This window comes from Argiope bruennichi, chromosome 9 (assembly GCF_947563725.1).
Source record: "Argiope bruennichi chromosome 9, qqArgBrue1.1, whole genome shotgun sequence".
Lineage (NCBI taxonomy): Eukaryota > Metazoa > Arthropoda > Arachnida > Araneae > Araneidae > Argiope > Argiope bruennichi.
The window spans coordinates 53,610,838-53,626,876 of record NC_079159.1 but is presented as its reverse complement, the minus strand read 5'-3'; the positions used below and the strand labels follow the sequence as shown (position 1 = coordinate 53,626,876).

At 28.4% G+C, this 16,039-nt stretch overlaps 1 protein-coding gene across 2 annotated transcripts in view; it reads right to left on the bottom strand.

Annotated features, from left to right (window-relative positions):
- LOC129985348 (FH1/FH2 domain-containing protein 3-like) overlaps positions 1–15,174 on the bottom strand; it is a 130,478-nt gene extending 115,304 nt beyond the window's left edge. For both annotated transcript variants that reach the window (XM_056095344.1, XM_056095345.1), the window contains exon 1: positions 15,018–15,174. In XM_056095344.1, coding sequence (XP_055951319.1) covers positions 15,018–15,038 — 21 coding nt within the window. In that variant the 5' untranslated portion in view covers positions 15,039–15,174. The remainder of the gene's footprint in view (positions 1–15,017) is intronic.
- Between the last annotated feature and the right edge of the window lie 865 nt (positions 15,175–16,039).

Here is a 16,039-nt window from a genome sequence, read left to right as displayed (position 1 = left end):
TTTATTTTTATGATACTTTGATACTAATCGTATTGCTGCTTTTAATTATCAAAAATCGCATTCTAATTGGCTCTTTCGTAACTATTATTCGCCAGTAGAATAAGGTTGATAATACACAAATGCATTTACTAGAGAGTATACAAGAAAGTTCCTGAGGGATCACTCCTCCCCGAATTTTGATTTTGTATGTAATCTTGCAATACAGTCTGAAGTCAATTTATACATTGGGAAGCAGATGGAATAGATATTTTAACCACCATACATATTTTCATTTTCCTCTAATATAATTGTTCCTACATTTAATGTCAAATTAAAAATGGTTTTCAATTTATTTCCTTTTTGATGACAAAAATATGCATAAATAATTTAAACTTTTATCTGCTAAATTCTGCAAGTGATTAATTATCAATTAATTAAGTGAGACATTATTTGGTGGCAGTTCTTGAACACAAATATTTAAAACAACTCTTATTTCAAGCAGTTATCGGACCTTCTAATTTAATTTGAGATTTTAAAAATAACGACTATAAAGATTTAAAAACTATTATTTCTTAAAAACAAATTCTTCAGAAATAAGTGGAACGATCCTAATCGCTTAGTGCCTAGATCATAACTGAACAGTTCAGAGAATTTAAGAAAATTCTTCATGCAAATAGTTCAGAGATGCGCCAAATCCTCATGTGGAGAAGACATGCTTACGTTGCAGGCAAACCTAACTCTTCCAATATAAAACAAAATTCACCATCAATGAAAATTAATGATTCTAGAGTTCAGTACCCTTACTCAGATGACCAAACCTTACTCAGAACAAAAAAAAAAATATCATCACCGAGTTATTCAGAGCTCGAATATTTCCTAATTTTTCAGGTCAACTTTTTGAAGGAATGCGTTAAAAGCGCATAATATGGTTATTTTATCGTTTCACAGCTTCATACAGACGATACGAGACATGAAAAGAATATCATGATATTGAATGACATGTGTAGTGAGCATTACCTAAAAAAATGTTAATATTACTTAAATCAAACATTTCATATGAATTTAATATGAATATTTAGAGATATCGATTCCATATTTGTAGCCATTCCAGTTTTAAAAAATCACATCATTTTGTATTATTAGAAGCGAATTGGAGTTTTTTTTTTTTTTTAATTCTTTGCACGGAAATTAAACATGGCAATATTTGAGTAATTTTTTAATACGAACTGAAAATTCTATTTCCTTTAAAAATGTATTGATATTCAAAAAGTTAGAAATCAATAAATTTCAACAATAACAACAAATTAGGGGGAAAAATAAACAAGTTTATTTACTTCCATTTCAAATTCAAGAATTTCAGAATTTATTAAAAATGAAATTCCATTACTGAATATTAAAAACTTTAATTTACAAAGTACTTTTATAAGAAAACTAGCTAAAAAAATTGCATCTTTTTTAAGAATTGCCATCAAAGTAATACCTGTTGAATATTTTAGCTTGAATTCTTTCTTTCTATCAACTTTTTAAGTCAAGAATGCTTTCGAAGTTATGTTGAAATCGTTTCAGCCTCACGTCAAAATCAGCCTTCACTTCTGTAACCTTTATTTTGTGCGGCATTTCAGAATCTGGCTGTTGTGAGTGACGCGACGGCGCGACGTTCAGTTAATTAACTCCTATCTGACTGATCTTTTGTGTGCTGTCTTTTCATATTCATATTAAAATTCAGACAAGGCAGTTTTTCAGTCATGGTACTAAAAACATTTCGATGTTAAATGAAAAAAAAAATGTTTTGCTTCATAATTTTCAAAAGATCTATGTTCAAGCCTTGCATATATAGAAAATAAATTATGTTGAACGTGACTAGATGATAAATTTGAAGTGCAGCAACAAGATTAAATAAAACTTTGATTGTATGTTATTGTGTTTAATATTTTTAAATATCGCTTTATTATTAAATATATAAGCCTGTAAGTTATATCGTTAAAGCTTGTCTAAAATGCTACATTTGCATATCGTCGGGGAATAAATTCATATTTTTATTGCCTATCTCAGTGAACGAGAAGTACTTTCTTAATCTTTTTATAACTTTCTTGGAAAAACCAGGATTTGAATAAATTATTTATCTTGTTTCTATGTCAATATCCGCCAAGGAATGGATTTTTAAGTTTTCTGTCAAAACATTCATTTTAAACTGAAAAATAGAAATAATTATGAGCGAACCGTCTTCTTTTATCCAGAAGAGTACAATTCTTGCTCCTAATGGCGAAGATGAAGATACAAATTTGCTATTAAATGCTGCTTATAGTAGTTTTTATCGCCAAGATCACGAGGAATCCAATCATTTGCTTTCTTCAAGCAGCTGCTTTGAAAACTATTCAAGCAATCTTCAAAATTCAATTCCAGTTGCTACTCATTTGAATAATTTACAAAAAACTCCAAAGACTGTGTCATTTGTCCATCACATAAATAATCTACGAAGTTCAACACCTAAAGCTTCATCTCTTCTCTCGCCATTTGCTTCGGATGTAACAGAAGTAAAGTTTAAGCTAAAGGACACAAATTGCAAGAACCAGAACACTACGGTATCAAACTGTGAAAATTTAATCCTGGATATATCTAACGATATGTTTGATTTCCAATCCACTACAAATTTTTCACAGTTCAAACGCTCAAGTTATGTAGATTATTTGAATAATTCCTTGAACTGTTCAAAGTTTAAATGCCATAATACTCAAAATGAGACTAGTATTTCTTCGTATTTGAGCGCTAAGGAATTAAAAACTCCAGCAACAAATGCTAAACTGCCTATATTGACAAACAAGACAATAAATGAATCCCTAATTAATTCAGTGAATGAATATAGAGTAACTGAAAATGAATTAGAAATTTTGAATAAGCCAGATTCATGTAAACATGAAGAGATTTTTTCTATTCTGAATGGCCCTGAATGTAAATGTAATGAAGAATTAAACAAAACATGTAATAGTAATTCACTTTTTGCATCCTTTAAAAGTCATGATTCTGATTTAATATCGTTTCAAGATGATTTAGAGTGGAAATCAAACAATAGTTACATTGACAAGATCCATTTAAAGGACTCTTCAAGTAAATTGAATGGTAAATCTCTTTCTAGTGATTATGAACCATTTGGATCAATTGAGCAATTTCAATCCAGAGATATTTCCATTGTAAACGACCTTTATGATGAAACTGTTAATGATATGATGAATGATATCTTAAATCATCTATTTCCAAAAATGCCCAATACATATGTACCACATCATTACACAGAAGAGAAAAATGATTTTCCAATAAATGATGGATCAGATGTTCATAAAGAAGCTTTCTGCATACTTAATAACGCTGAAAATTCGGTAGAAGTTTCAGAAATTACATCCATTAAAAGCAAAATTCAAAATTCAAAAGATGTCATTCCGGATAAAATGAAAATTAATGAAGCAACAATTCGATGTGAAAGTAATACCGATAATGCAAATTCAAAAAATGATTTCAATTTTTTTAACCTTTTAAATAATAACAAAGAAAACATTTCGGAATTTCCTAAGACTTTGAATTTCAGAGGAAGGAACTCGCAAGCAATAAAAATTCAAGAAATTACTGCAAACTCTAGGCTGGCAGGCTTTCCTGGAAAAATTTGCAAAGATTTGACCAATTTATTAAACGGAACGTTTCCAACTAAGTTACAGATATGTTCTGATTTTACAAAATCCAAAGCAGATTCAACAGAATCACTTTTTGTTAATTCCAAACCAGAACCGATCGTTCACAAGGAATATTGGAAGCATACAGATAATGAAAAGTATTCAAGTCACATGACCGGACTGCCGATAAGAGATTGGAGACCTTTAAAAATGGAGTTATTAAAATATGATTCCAAAATGTCAGTTAACAACAACTTTAAAGCACTTGTTGAAAAGTTTATCGAAAATATTATGTTGTTCAATATACCTATTTGTAAAACCCAAGAGATCATGCTAAATTTTGAAGTATATGACAAATCAAGATTACTCTGTAATCAGAATTCAAATTCATTAATACGTACTGGTTTTCTCAATCCAGTCACAATCTCTCTGCAGAATTTAATTGTCGACAAAAGCAATGAGCTGAATTCACATTACAGTATTCATCCGTACGGGAAAGGAGCAACTTCTAAACTAAAACCTCAAGATGCTGCATCAAAGAATCCTTGCATTTGCTTACAATCTAATTTGTCGCTGTCTATTGCAGATGCGCAAAATTCTGCTTTTGAGCGAAATGAAATTTCCCTAAAGATATTTGATTCTATTTCCAACTCAAAACTTCATAATGTCCGTCAGATGTCAAACGAATCAAAAATCTGTGAGTATTTGGAAAATGATAAAGATAATAGGAAGCATAATGGTCTTGATAATAAGGAGGTTTTAAAATCAAAAGTTTTTCAAAATATTTCTAATGCCGCTACATTGGCACCAATAAATAATGAGGCTTTAAATTCTCAATCAAAAAGGTTTGAAGTTTCAAGATTTCCTGAAGACATTTCTAAAACTTATAATTTATTTCCATCAAGGGTTTCTATAAGCACTTCAATAAAATCAAGTTCTAAATCTCGAACTGATTCTTCAGAAACTGTCGAAACTGATATATCTATAACCAGTAATTCAGATTCAGAAGATTCCATGGAAATCAGTGAAGAAGTACCAAAGCATGGAAACAAACGTCTACCACTGCAAGAGTTATTTGACATTGACAAAATGATCGCAAAAGCTGTGATTCAGACTTTTACCGATCTTGGTTCAAGCAGAGGTCTGAAACAATCACAAATTTTGAAATATATAAATCAGCACAAGATGATAAAAATGCATTCGAAAGTGAATCGAGACATTCAGAATTTCTTAAAAGTATCTAATGAAGTAGGAATTATGAGTAGAAAGGGTTTAAGATATTTCTTGTCGGAAGGATCAAACTCTTTCTCAAAAAAGAAAAAAGAAATTAAAAATAAATGTAAAACGGTGAAAACAGGAATGGAATTAAAAGTCAAAACTCCTGCTTTAACTAGGGTCAAAGCAAGAAGAACCACATTAGAAGTGATAACTCCTGAAAAAATTAAAACAAGAAACGTTTCCAAAATGAAAACTTTGAAAACTCCTGCCCCTTCTACAGGAGCCAAAGCAAAAAGAAGTACAATAGCAAGTGAAACTTGCAAGAAAATCAAAACAAGAAGGGCAGCGCACAAAGAGAAAATTCCTGCTCTTACAAGAATCAAAACAAAAAAGGATGCATCCGAAATGATAACTCCTCAAAAAATGAAAACCAGAAAGGCTGCGTTCAAAATAAAAACTCCTGCTTCTGCAAGAATTAAACAATTCAAAAAAGGAATTACCACTTCATTACCCAGTTCATCAAACAGTAAATACCTACTTTTAAGTAACGAAGCGAAATCCTATATCTGTCATAAAACTAAGATTGAGTTAAGGTCTCCCACGATTTATAAAAACTTGAGATCAAGAGTAATTTTGATGAAGAAAGATGCTTAAACTTATTTTTTATTTCATACTGTTTTATGAAAATTTTTATTATATTATTTTTAACTAATTCAAATTTGTTTTACAGCATGTTTTTTTAAATTTATCTTCAATATTAGTAATGTTTTACATTTTCTTAAAAATTTATTTTGGAAATCAGTGTCCTATTATTCCTTAAGAAAAGTTAAGGCAACTGAAAATTGCTAACAATTAAAAAGTTTCTTGAAGTAAACTGTTTTAACTTTTTTGTTAATAAATATTTCCCTATTGATTGATTAGTAAAGGTTTTATTCAATATGTTTTCAAGTTTAATTGATGTCACTTGATAAATAACGTTTTACCACATAGAAGAAGTTTCTCTTTTTCTACATGCGGACATGATTTATCATAAAATATATATTTCAATGATTAGATAAATGAAAATCGCGTAAAAAACTGGCTTTAAATGTATTGCTCAGATTAAATGCACTCATAAAAATTTCAACTTGTATAAATGTATCAAAAATCTTAATATAATAAATGGCTTAAAGAAAACTTTCAAAACTCAAAATTTTTATTTTATAAGTCATAAGATAAAAATATGTAAAATAGTAAAACATAATTACCTTGTTACCATAGAGGGTATTGTAACATTTCAGGGAATAGTTTAATATTCGTCTTTGCCATAGACATTACATTTTAGAAAGTTGTGTTCCGTTTATTTAAAGATTATTCCTAACATTATTAATTATATGGTTTTCGACATAAAAGATCATTCTAAAGAAAAATTTTCTACAAAAGACAATTTTGTGTAGCAATCATATTGAAAACTTGCAAAACTCTAAAATGCATAATCGTCTGTTTTATATTCCACATATAGTATATTCAAATTTTATATTATATTTATAACGTAAAAATGAAATGAAAATATTTTTGTTTGAAGAAACCGCCAATATTTGTTAAAAGCTGGCGATATTTTGAGAATTAAAAACCAGATAATGAACAAACGAATTACTTATACGTAAATGCAATTACATAATATAAGAACTTCTTATATAGAATAGTACAATTTTTAGAATTGTAAATTCATTATACTATATCTTACGTTATTTAAATAAGAAAGGATCTGATTTAAAAAGTAATCCCATAAATTACTTTGCGAAATATGACTCAGATTTTCAATATTTTACTAAATGAAGTATTAACCTAATTGCCGTTAAAAAAACAAGGCCTAGTTCTTTTATCTATGACCTTGAAAAATGTTATCTGTTAGAAAAGTAATAAACGTTCTTTCTTTTTTTTACAAAAAAAAAAAAGAAACCCAAACTTCGTTTACTTTTAACAGAACCGCTTATTTTTTACAAAAAATAAAAAAAAAAGACTAACGGGTTAAATAGGAGCATCTTTATGAAGTAAAGAAATATACAATATGGCCGTTTATTTTCTTAAAAAAGCGTGTGTTTATACCAGACGTTTTCTCGCGTATGTCTTAAGAGTTACGTAATTCTCAGTTGTTTGGCAGCAGGCCTAACTCTTTTAAAATCAACAAGAATGAAGAAAACAGCCCTCGCTTTCTCTTGATGATTCGTTTCATTTTCTCAATATTTAGCTTAAGAATTTTTTTTTCCATTCTTTGTTTCAAATCAATTTTTTTTTCTTTTAGAAATTACTTTTTTTATGGATTTAAATTTAAGACTGTAAGAATATTTTTATGAGATTTACGTGACAGGAATACGAATTCTAATTTACAATAAGAACAGAAAAATATATATTATGTTCCTATTTTGAACTGAAAATAATTCGTTATACTAATTATATAACATATGCATAGCCAAAGACATTATATTAAAAGTTGTAAGAGTCATATTAGTTAATGGAATAGAAATAATTTCAGCGAAATTCTGTAAAATTAAATATCTTTTGTCCTAAATAAAGAATTCTGTCATAAATCATATTGATTACTGTCATTTATAAAATTCAAATTGTAATCAAAAATATAATTTGTCTCTAAATAAGTTTGAATTGCACTGTTTTGGTTATTTATCTAGAATTATCATCCTCTTCATCAAACATTATATATGCCAAACTTTAAATCAATATGATATTTAACTTGCCTTTATTAAGCTAAATCTTTTTTTAAAAAAATGGCTTTTACGAAAATGAAAAACAAAACTATCGCCAACTGCCGTTATCTATTTGTTCAATAAACGATATTCTTTTCCGGGGAATTGTTGTAATTCATTTAATGGAATATTTTGGAATAAAGCAACTTACAAAAAATTTGCTCAGTCATTTTTATGTTAGAATGATGTTATTGACTGTAATTTCTCTACTAATGTGTTGTTGAAAAGCAAAAAGAAAATTTAAAAAAATTTCTCTCAGCAACCTAGAAAGCAAAGGTCGACTCCATATTATTTAAATTACTGTTTTCAAATTTCTTTCAATATTTGGACAAAAATAATGAAATATTGCCTACTGAAGCAACTTTAGATAACAACTTTATAACTATCGTATAAATCAATACTATTGCAAAATAAATAAAGTTAAGGTAACAAATATTATAAATATAATGAAGTCTGTAACAAAGTTTATATTATTAAAAAGCTTAGAATTTTTCTAACAAATTCCAAAAATTGCATTATCTGTCAAGAATTAAAAGTGTATTGCCGACATTTTAAACATATTTGAAAAAATTAATTATCGCGTGCAATTATTCTTCCTTTTAAATAAATGCAGAGAATAAATGTTTTACAATACAAATTAAGAATTTGTTGTTCTGTTTTTATTATTATTATATTGGGACAAAATACCAAAATATCTCATTAATATTAGAAACAATATCTTATTTATTGGACAGAAATCATTCTTATTACATACTGTCGAATGATAGTAAATCAAATATAAACGTTTTCAGATTGTTTAATTGAGCGCTATTACAGTTGCACTTAAACGGTCCATTTATCGAATTTATGAAGCCTCAAAATATTATTAGAAATGCTTATTAGATAGGGCCCCTCATGTCATCGAAAATTCCAAAATTCCTTATCAAGATGATAATTGTTGATAAAGTGACAGCATTTATTTTCATAAAGTATGAAACATATGATATCAATATGAGTCTTATGACGTGTGACCATACACATTGTTTATAATAAATATATCAACATAAAATCACTGCCAAATGTGGCACAAAATCGTTAAATCTAAGAAGTAGTAAATCACCATCGTAATCTGACATTAAACAACAACACATATGAACACAAAATGCGATTCAAACTTTTGCAGCTGTACGTAAGCGGCAGATCCGACGTATCCATTGACGCTGGCCCACATGTTTGTTTTTTCTGTAGTAGGTTTTAAAGATGATATTTACTAAACTCGATCGCCCTCCTCTGCTACAGCTGAAGTTTTACGACGATTCAGCTTTAACCCAGTTGTAGAGTCCATAAATTCACGAAAAAGAAAGAAATGTGCTTCGAATCTTTTGGAACTACGGAAGCCGCAGCAAGTGACGTATGTTTTAAGTGAAGAGAGATGGCTACAAGGAAAAACTTTTTATCTTTTTTTGTAACTCTAAGAAGACATTCTTTAAGGCTGAGAACGTTTCGAAGCTAATTTACGAAATTTGCGACGAAAGAGCAAAATAGCAGAATGACAGTTTGCTTTTGTATTTTAAGGTTTCTCAAAAAAAAAAATATGATGGAATGTTTCGCCTTTGACTTTCACATATTTTTCACCTCACCTCGAAATCAGTTTTAACGTTCATCAAAAATAATTAATGCAATCAAATATTTTCGAATAATATCAGTTAAAATCTTTTTAAAGTGTCCAAAATTACCTTTTTTATTAAATGATTATCACGAACAGTTCTTATTTATATATATTTTCCGAAAAAGAAGAGAACTATTTCTGACTATTCTTCAGAAAATTATTGAAGAAAAAAAACTATTTTTGCAATCTCTTAAATGTTTTTTTTTTCTGATACCACAATATTCATAAAAATTCACTTCTTCTTTCAGCCACGTTAACATACATACAAATAAAAGGTCTAAACCAAGATTTTTTGGTTTTGTTTTTCCCTTTCGATTATTGTTAAGCTGAACTAAATCTAATGTATGCAACATAATATTAATCAAATTATTTCATTATGATTAATGAATGAATGAATTATTTTTCTTTGTTAAAGTTAAAACTTTGCCCTTTTTTTTTTCATCAAATGTATTTTGCTTATTTACGATTATCCGCTTTTGGTTACTAGATATCGCTTGCGTTTAATTTCAACTTCTTTTCTCAACAAAATAATTTAAAGTATCAAACATTAAATTCACGCTATTTTAAAAGCATTATATTTGCTATGTTTATTGTGTGAATGGACCTTTCTAATTTTTCAAGTTCTATGGCATCATGGTGCCATAAAAAGACGTAACTGTCCAAATTAATCTGTCTTTAAATTGCCCGCTATCTTTCGCGATACTGTAACTTCACTTTCCTATTCCTCATATAAACTGCGCAGATAATAAACAAAATTATTATTCTTTAACTTTCATTAACGGAAAGAAAGAACATGAATAAATTTAACAAACATTTGATAAAACATTGAAAATAGTTTCAACTTTAACAATGAATTCTATTATTAACTATTATAAAAATAATATTTTTTTGAAAAATTTATTGAAATTAGGAAGATGCTACACATAACTAAATTGATACCATTAAAAAATATATTTTTTGAATTTTAAACCGTTGTAAAAATAATCTTCGTACAATATTATTTTTGGAAGTTATCACAGATAGACCTTTAATTAGCAAATAATTTCCAATTAAATAAAATTCTATTTAAAATTTCAAAAAAGATCGCTTCGAGATGGATATTTCTATCTTTTAAAGTATATTTATTCTAAATTCAGTATCTTAAGAATATATGGCCTGACTTATTGTGCTCCAGTATACACAGGCACACACATTTCTCTTTATTATTAGTAGAGATAAAATTATTTATATTCTTTAGCTCTGAAGTGAAAACTTCATATAAGAAAGTATTATATTCGTGTATGTTCTATGCGTGTTCAAAAATCTATTAATAGATTAATATTTTTAATTAACTAGCGTATGTCATATTTTAAGAAAATCATACAAATATTTGACTTTCATCAACTGGCATATTACTCAGAATTAAGTTTATTTAGGGATCTAAATGTGGCTGTGGAAATGCGATTCTTTGGACAAAACGTCATCAACAGTTGGCTCTGGGCCTTGCTCACTGGAACATGGCGAAGAGTGGGTGCGAATGATTGCGCCAGAAAATGCAGATGAGGAAATGAAGAATTTACTACCGTCCCCTTCATGCCCCGCTTTTGACGATAACGAGTTTTAGAAACACGAGACACCAGATGCATGTCCCAAAGAGTTACGTAACAAAAATTATGTTTTTCGGAACAAGAATTCTGGTAAAACAACGCATTCATCATAGCTGGAATTCCTTTTCTACTTATAATAAAGGTGTGTGTGTGTGTGTGTGTGTGTGTGTGTGTGTGTGTGTGTGTGTGTGTGTGTGTGTGTGTGTGTGTGTGTGTGTGTGTTATGCGCGCGCGTGTGTGTGTATGTGTGCATGGGTGTTTATATATTTCCTGGTTCATCAATGAAATTTAAAATTTTAGCACAATTGGTTTTGTGCAAGTTTGATATCTTTTTATTGTACAGGAATTTTAAAAAAAGTTCCAATAAGTTGGGAAAAGTATGTGGATGTAAAAGAAAGAAATATAAAGAAAGAACATTAATAAATTTTTGATAAATAATATTCATTGATATCATTTTGGTAAATAACATTCATTGATGTCATCTTAGCAAGTTATATTCATTGATGTCATGTTGTTAAGTAATATTTATTAATCCCATTTCTGTAAATAATATTCATTGGTGTCACTTTGGTAAATCATAATCAATGATTGTCATTTTGGTAAATAATGTTCATTGCTTCATTTTGGTAAGTAATATTTATTCATGCTATTTTGGAAAATATTCTTTCGGAAAAGATCTTTTTATAAAGTCCTGTTTATATTTGATTCACTCTTGTAAGAAGAGAGAGTTTGAGAATAGTTCTCCAATTCTCATCTATCACGGAAAAGATGCAAATTATATTTATGCATCACTCTTAACTAGAAATTTTGAAATTCGACATATTAAACAAAATATAGTTTTGAGTTCTTTTTCTGACTCTGTTTGATTCAATACCATAATATGAGCAAAGTTTTATCATATGTTTTTGAAGAAATTAAAGAAGATTTGAACTTCTAGTCCAGAACATTGTAATATGGCAAAGTTTAGGCCTAAATTCGCTTATCTTTAGCTTACTTTTTTAAAATTTGCTCTGAATTCAATAACAACGATAATGTGAATATAATAATGTAATCAATATCATCTCAATATTCATGAATATAAATCTAGAAAGAAAAATTATATTTTGCCGAAATGAAAAAACAAGAAGTAATAATAATGTGAAATATATATAAAAATATTTTTAAGAATATATTAAATAAAGAAATAGTATAAAAAATGGGTATTAGTGAAGAGTTTATTTATTTATTTATTGAATTTTTAGTTGGTATAAAATGGATTTTGGGCAATAATAATATAACTTGAACTTATAGGGAAAAAGGCTAACATCTTTACAGTTTTTAATTAAAAACTTCACTCTAAGTTTACCTTAGTGAGCACTTACTACCAAGGAAGTAATTACCAGTCAATTTATTATTTCCATCTCTAAAATCGTTCAAAAATGTTTGCATCACTTCGGCAAACTATAAATTTAATTTCATGAACAATTAATTATCTACGTAATGGGTAAAATTGCATACCGGATAATAATAAAGCCAGATAGGCCGGAGTAAAATTCTTAAGATAATCAATCTCTTCAAACTAGAAAAAAACAAAAACAAAAAAAAACAAAAACAAAAAAAAAAACTTTTTTTTTTCCTATAAGACTCTGATAATGCCAAGTGACTAGGATTCTCAGAAGTACGAGAAAAAAAATCAGTTATTTTAAAGCTGGATTTATTTAAGAACTCCTCAGATATGCCATCTTTGACTAGAAGCTTTATTTTCATCATACCTCATTACTATCGGCAATTATACTAATTGCTAATTGTGAATTGCCTTCTTTTGAATGTAATTCCTTTTAAAAACATAGGCTCAGTTTTTATTGAAACAAATGAAATCGGCTTGGCAGCTTGGCCAGTTCTTTTAATGAGCAAACGATAATCAAAATTGTATACGTCATAGAAAACAGAATTATAGCTAGTGATCAAAACTCTTAGACAAAGTATATATTTTCCTAGTATTTCAAATTTGGAAAATGAACAAATCCAAGAGAAGAGCCAGAAGTTGGTGTCAAATAATCATTATACGTTCAATGCACATGGCAGCGCTTTTTCTTACATTATAAAAGTCATAAAATTTTCAAATTTATGGCAAACGAAAAAGTGACAATGAATTATTCTTATTTTTATCTTTTATTACAACTGAAAACTAAACTGTCATCTTCATGAGCTAAGCTAGCAAAGCTTATAATGACTTTACTTTTTATGTATACTAAGCTTAAAAGCTTTGCGGTACAAATTATTTTCACATTTTGTAGATTTTCAATCCACTTACCCTGAAAAGCGCGTTCTTCAAGATAATTGGTAAAAATATTATTCTTAATAAAAAATCAGAAATTTTATCGAATTCGTCTATTGCATTTGTGAAACCTTAAATAATTTTATTTATTTGTCTACAAAGATATGGAGCTATTTTTTTTCTCCTTCTTATGCTTTCCTTTTAATATTTCTTCATTCAATGTATTATATCGAATAATATCAAAGTGTTATAAATATGAATTCGTTGTTTATGTCTCTAAGTTCTTTTGCATTAACAAGAATTTTTCTCATTATGATCTGTGATAATTTACAGTAAATCGCTTGGTTTTCAACGGAAATTATTCTCTTACATTTCCAGCAGTTTTTATTTTGTAATTGAAATAAATCATGTTTGTCTAGTTATTAAATTTCGGAATAAAATTTTAAATGCTAATGTTCTCTTGTGACGTACTTTGCTCATGCTTTAGTCACTTCTGTGATAAAAAAAAAAGAACTGCCTTGTTTACTGAATATTTTATTGTTTCAAAATAGTTAAAGAACAGTTCTAATTGAGTTAAAAATTGTTCCTATTGTTTTCTGTTTTGAATAAATCCAATTTCACTTGAACATGGATTGATATCACGCATTGTCTTCCTTGAATTAAAATGTCTTAACCTAGATTATATCTTTTGCTCTCCTATTTTTTTTTTAAATTTTAGCTGTGTTTTTTCAAATTTAAATTAATTTTTCAATAGAAAAATGACAATTATGTTCAGTTGAAGATTTATCAGATAAGCTGGAGTTTAGTAATCAGTTACTGCCAAATTAAATCATGTATTATGACTTCTTCGTAATGTTTGTATTTCAAAGATTTTATTTTACGAATCATTTCCCTAATATTGATCAGTTGTTTAAAATGGTTTATTACCCATGATGTAAAATAAATATTTTCATACGGTGAATTGTAAAAAATGTTACACTTTAATATATATATATATATATATATATATATATATATATATATATATATATATATATATATATATATATATATATATATATATATATATATATATATATATATATATATATATATATAATTTATTCCTGTAAAACCTGTAAAGAAATTAAATATCCTGTATTATTTCTTAAGTTTCTTTTAAAGCGAAAGAATGGTGATATGCTGTTGTTTTCACTGAAATTCCTTTCTTTAATCTTAAGTGAAGTACAGAAAATATTCCGGCAAATTGGGAAAATAATCAAACAAAATTTCAGCGCCCTTGATTCATTGTAATGAATATAATCTCACGTGAAATATAATGGGAAATGTTACAAAATATATCTTTTTCAGTTTCATCTCTTAATAATCTTCTCTCACTCATAAAATAAAAAATCGTCTGCATCATACGAACAGAATATAGCAAAATTAATGAAAACTTTAAAATTTCATGGAATAAAACTGAAAAATGAAAACCGAGTTGGTATGGAACATCGATATCCATCTTTATTGGGAATCAGATTAACTCAGTATTGGATTGACAAATGGAACAAATTGGAAACTGTTGTCGGGTTTAAAAACTGAAAAAACAATTCTTAAAATGTCACTCAAAATTGTGCAGAAGATGTATGCAATCTACATTACAATATTTTCCATTATATAAACTTTGTCAAGTATGTCTGTTATTCTTTCTCTTACTTAATGATATAAAACCTCAGTATTTTGCACTATTTTAAAAATTCTGATACATATTCTTCAAAATTATACATCTTCCCACCAAGACACCTATTCACCTTGATAATTTTAGTTGGCAACATTTCTCGAATGATAACCTGTCATTTTGCAAATCATGGCATACTCTGTCTGGAATGGCACACGTGTATAGGTCAATACAAGCAAGCAACATGCTGATGAAAAATTACTTACACCGAGCCCGTACGACGACATGCCTGTGTTGTTTCGTCAGTGATAAAGAAGAAATCACAGTTTAGATCCTCTTCCTATCCATCTCCAACGTCTACTGAGAAAATGAACCAGGTGGTATTTTGGTGTACAAAACCTCTCTCTCTCTCTCTCTCTCTCTGCTGCTTGCTGCCTTCCGACTTTTCTGGCACCTATTGTGGTTGTTATAAATAGACCCCTTCGACTCGCGGCTTTCGGTGGAAATCGTAAGGCAAGAGAGGGGAAAAAAATAAAGAATGATATTTGGTGTGGTGGTTTTGACGACTGCACTTTGCACTCTTGTATTTTCAAAAAGATGATCCGCTGGCAAGCAGAAGGGGTTAGGAAGACGTAGAGAAATGATGGAAAATATTTTAAGTTCTTCCAAAAGTTGATGTTTCGTGCTGTTGACTACGTTTTAGACCGTCTTTTAAATCTGAGGTTAAACTTTCATATAATTTTTATAAGTGATTTCATGATCATGTGTGTAGGCTGGCATGAAAACCACCGCATCCTTTATACAAATTGGTTGCAAAACCTTAACAGGCTAGATCATTTCAGTTAAAACTACAAACTGTAGTAAGAATTTTCCTATTGAGTATCAATTTCAATTCTGGGGCCAAACTTTCATATCATTTTTATAAGCAAATTTCATGATCATTCCTAAAAGTTGGTATGCTTTCTGTATATTGAGACATGCTTTATCAAAAATGGTTGCAAAACTCTCGACAAGCTAAATCATTTGAGCTAAAGCTATCAGTTGTTTTAAGAATTTACTTATTGGGTAGAAAGGACTCACTAAAAAGAAACATTTTTAATTCTAATTAGATTTTTAATTAAAAATAAATTTAAAAAGTAACATTTTTCCTCGATTACTCCTGGTCATAATATGACACAAAATCCGTTTTTACACCACTCCAATGATATCAGTTTTATTTCCATTTAATAGTTTCTCCAATTTTCAATAAAAATTTCAAAATATTTTATACATATTTCACAAAACCTTT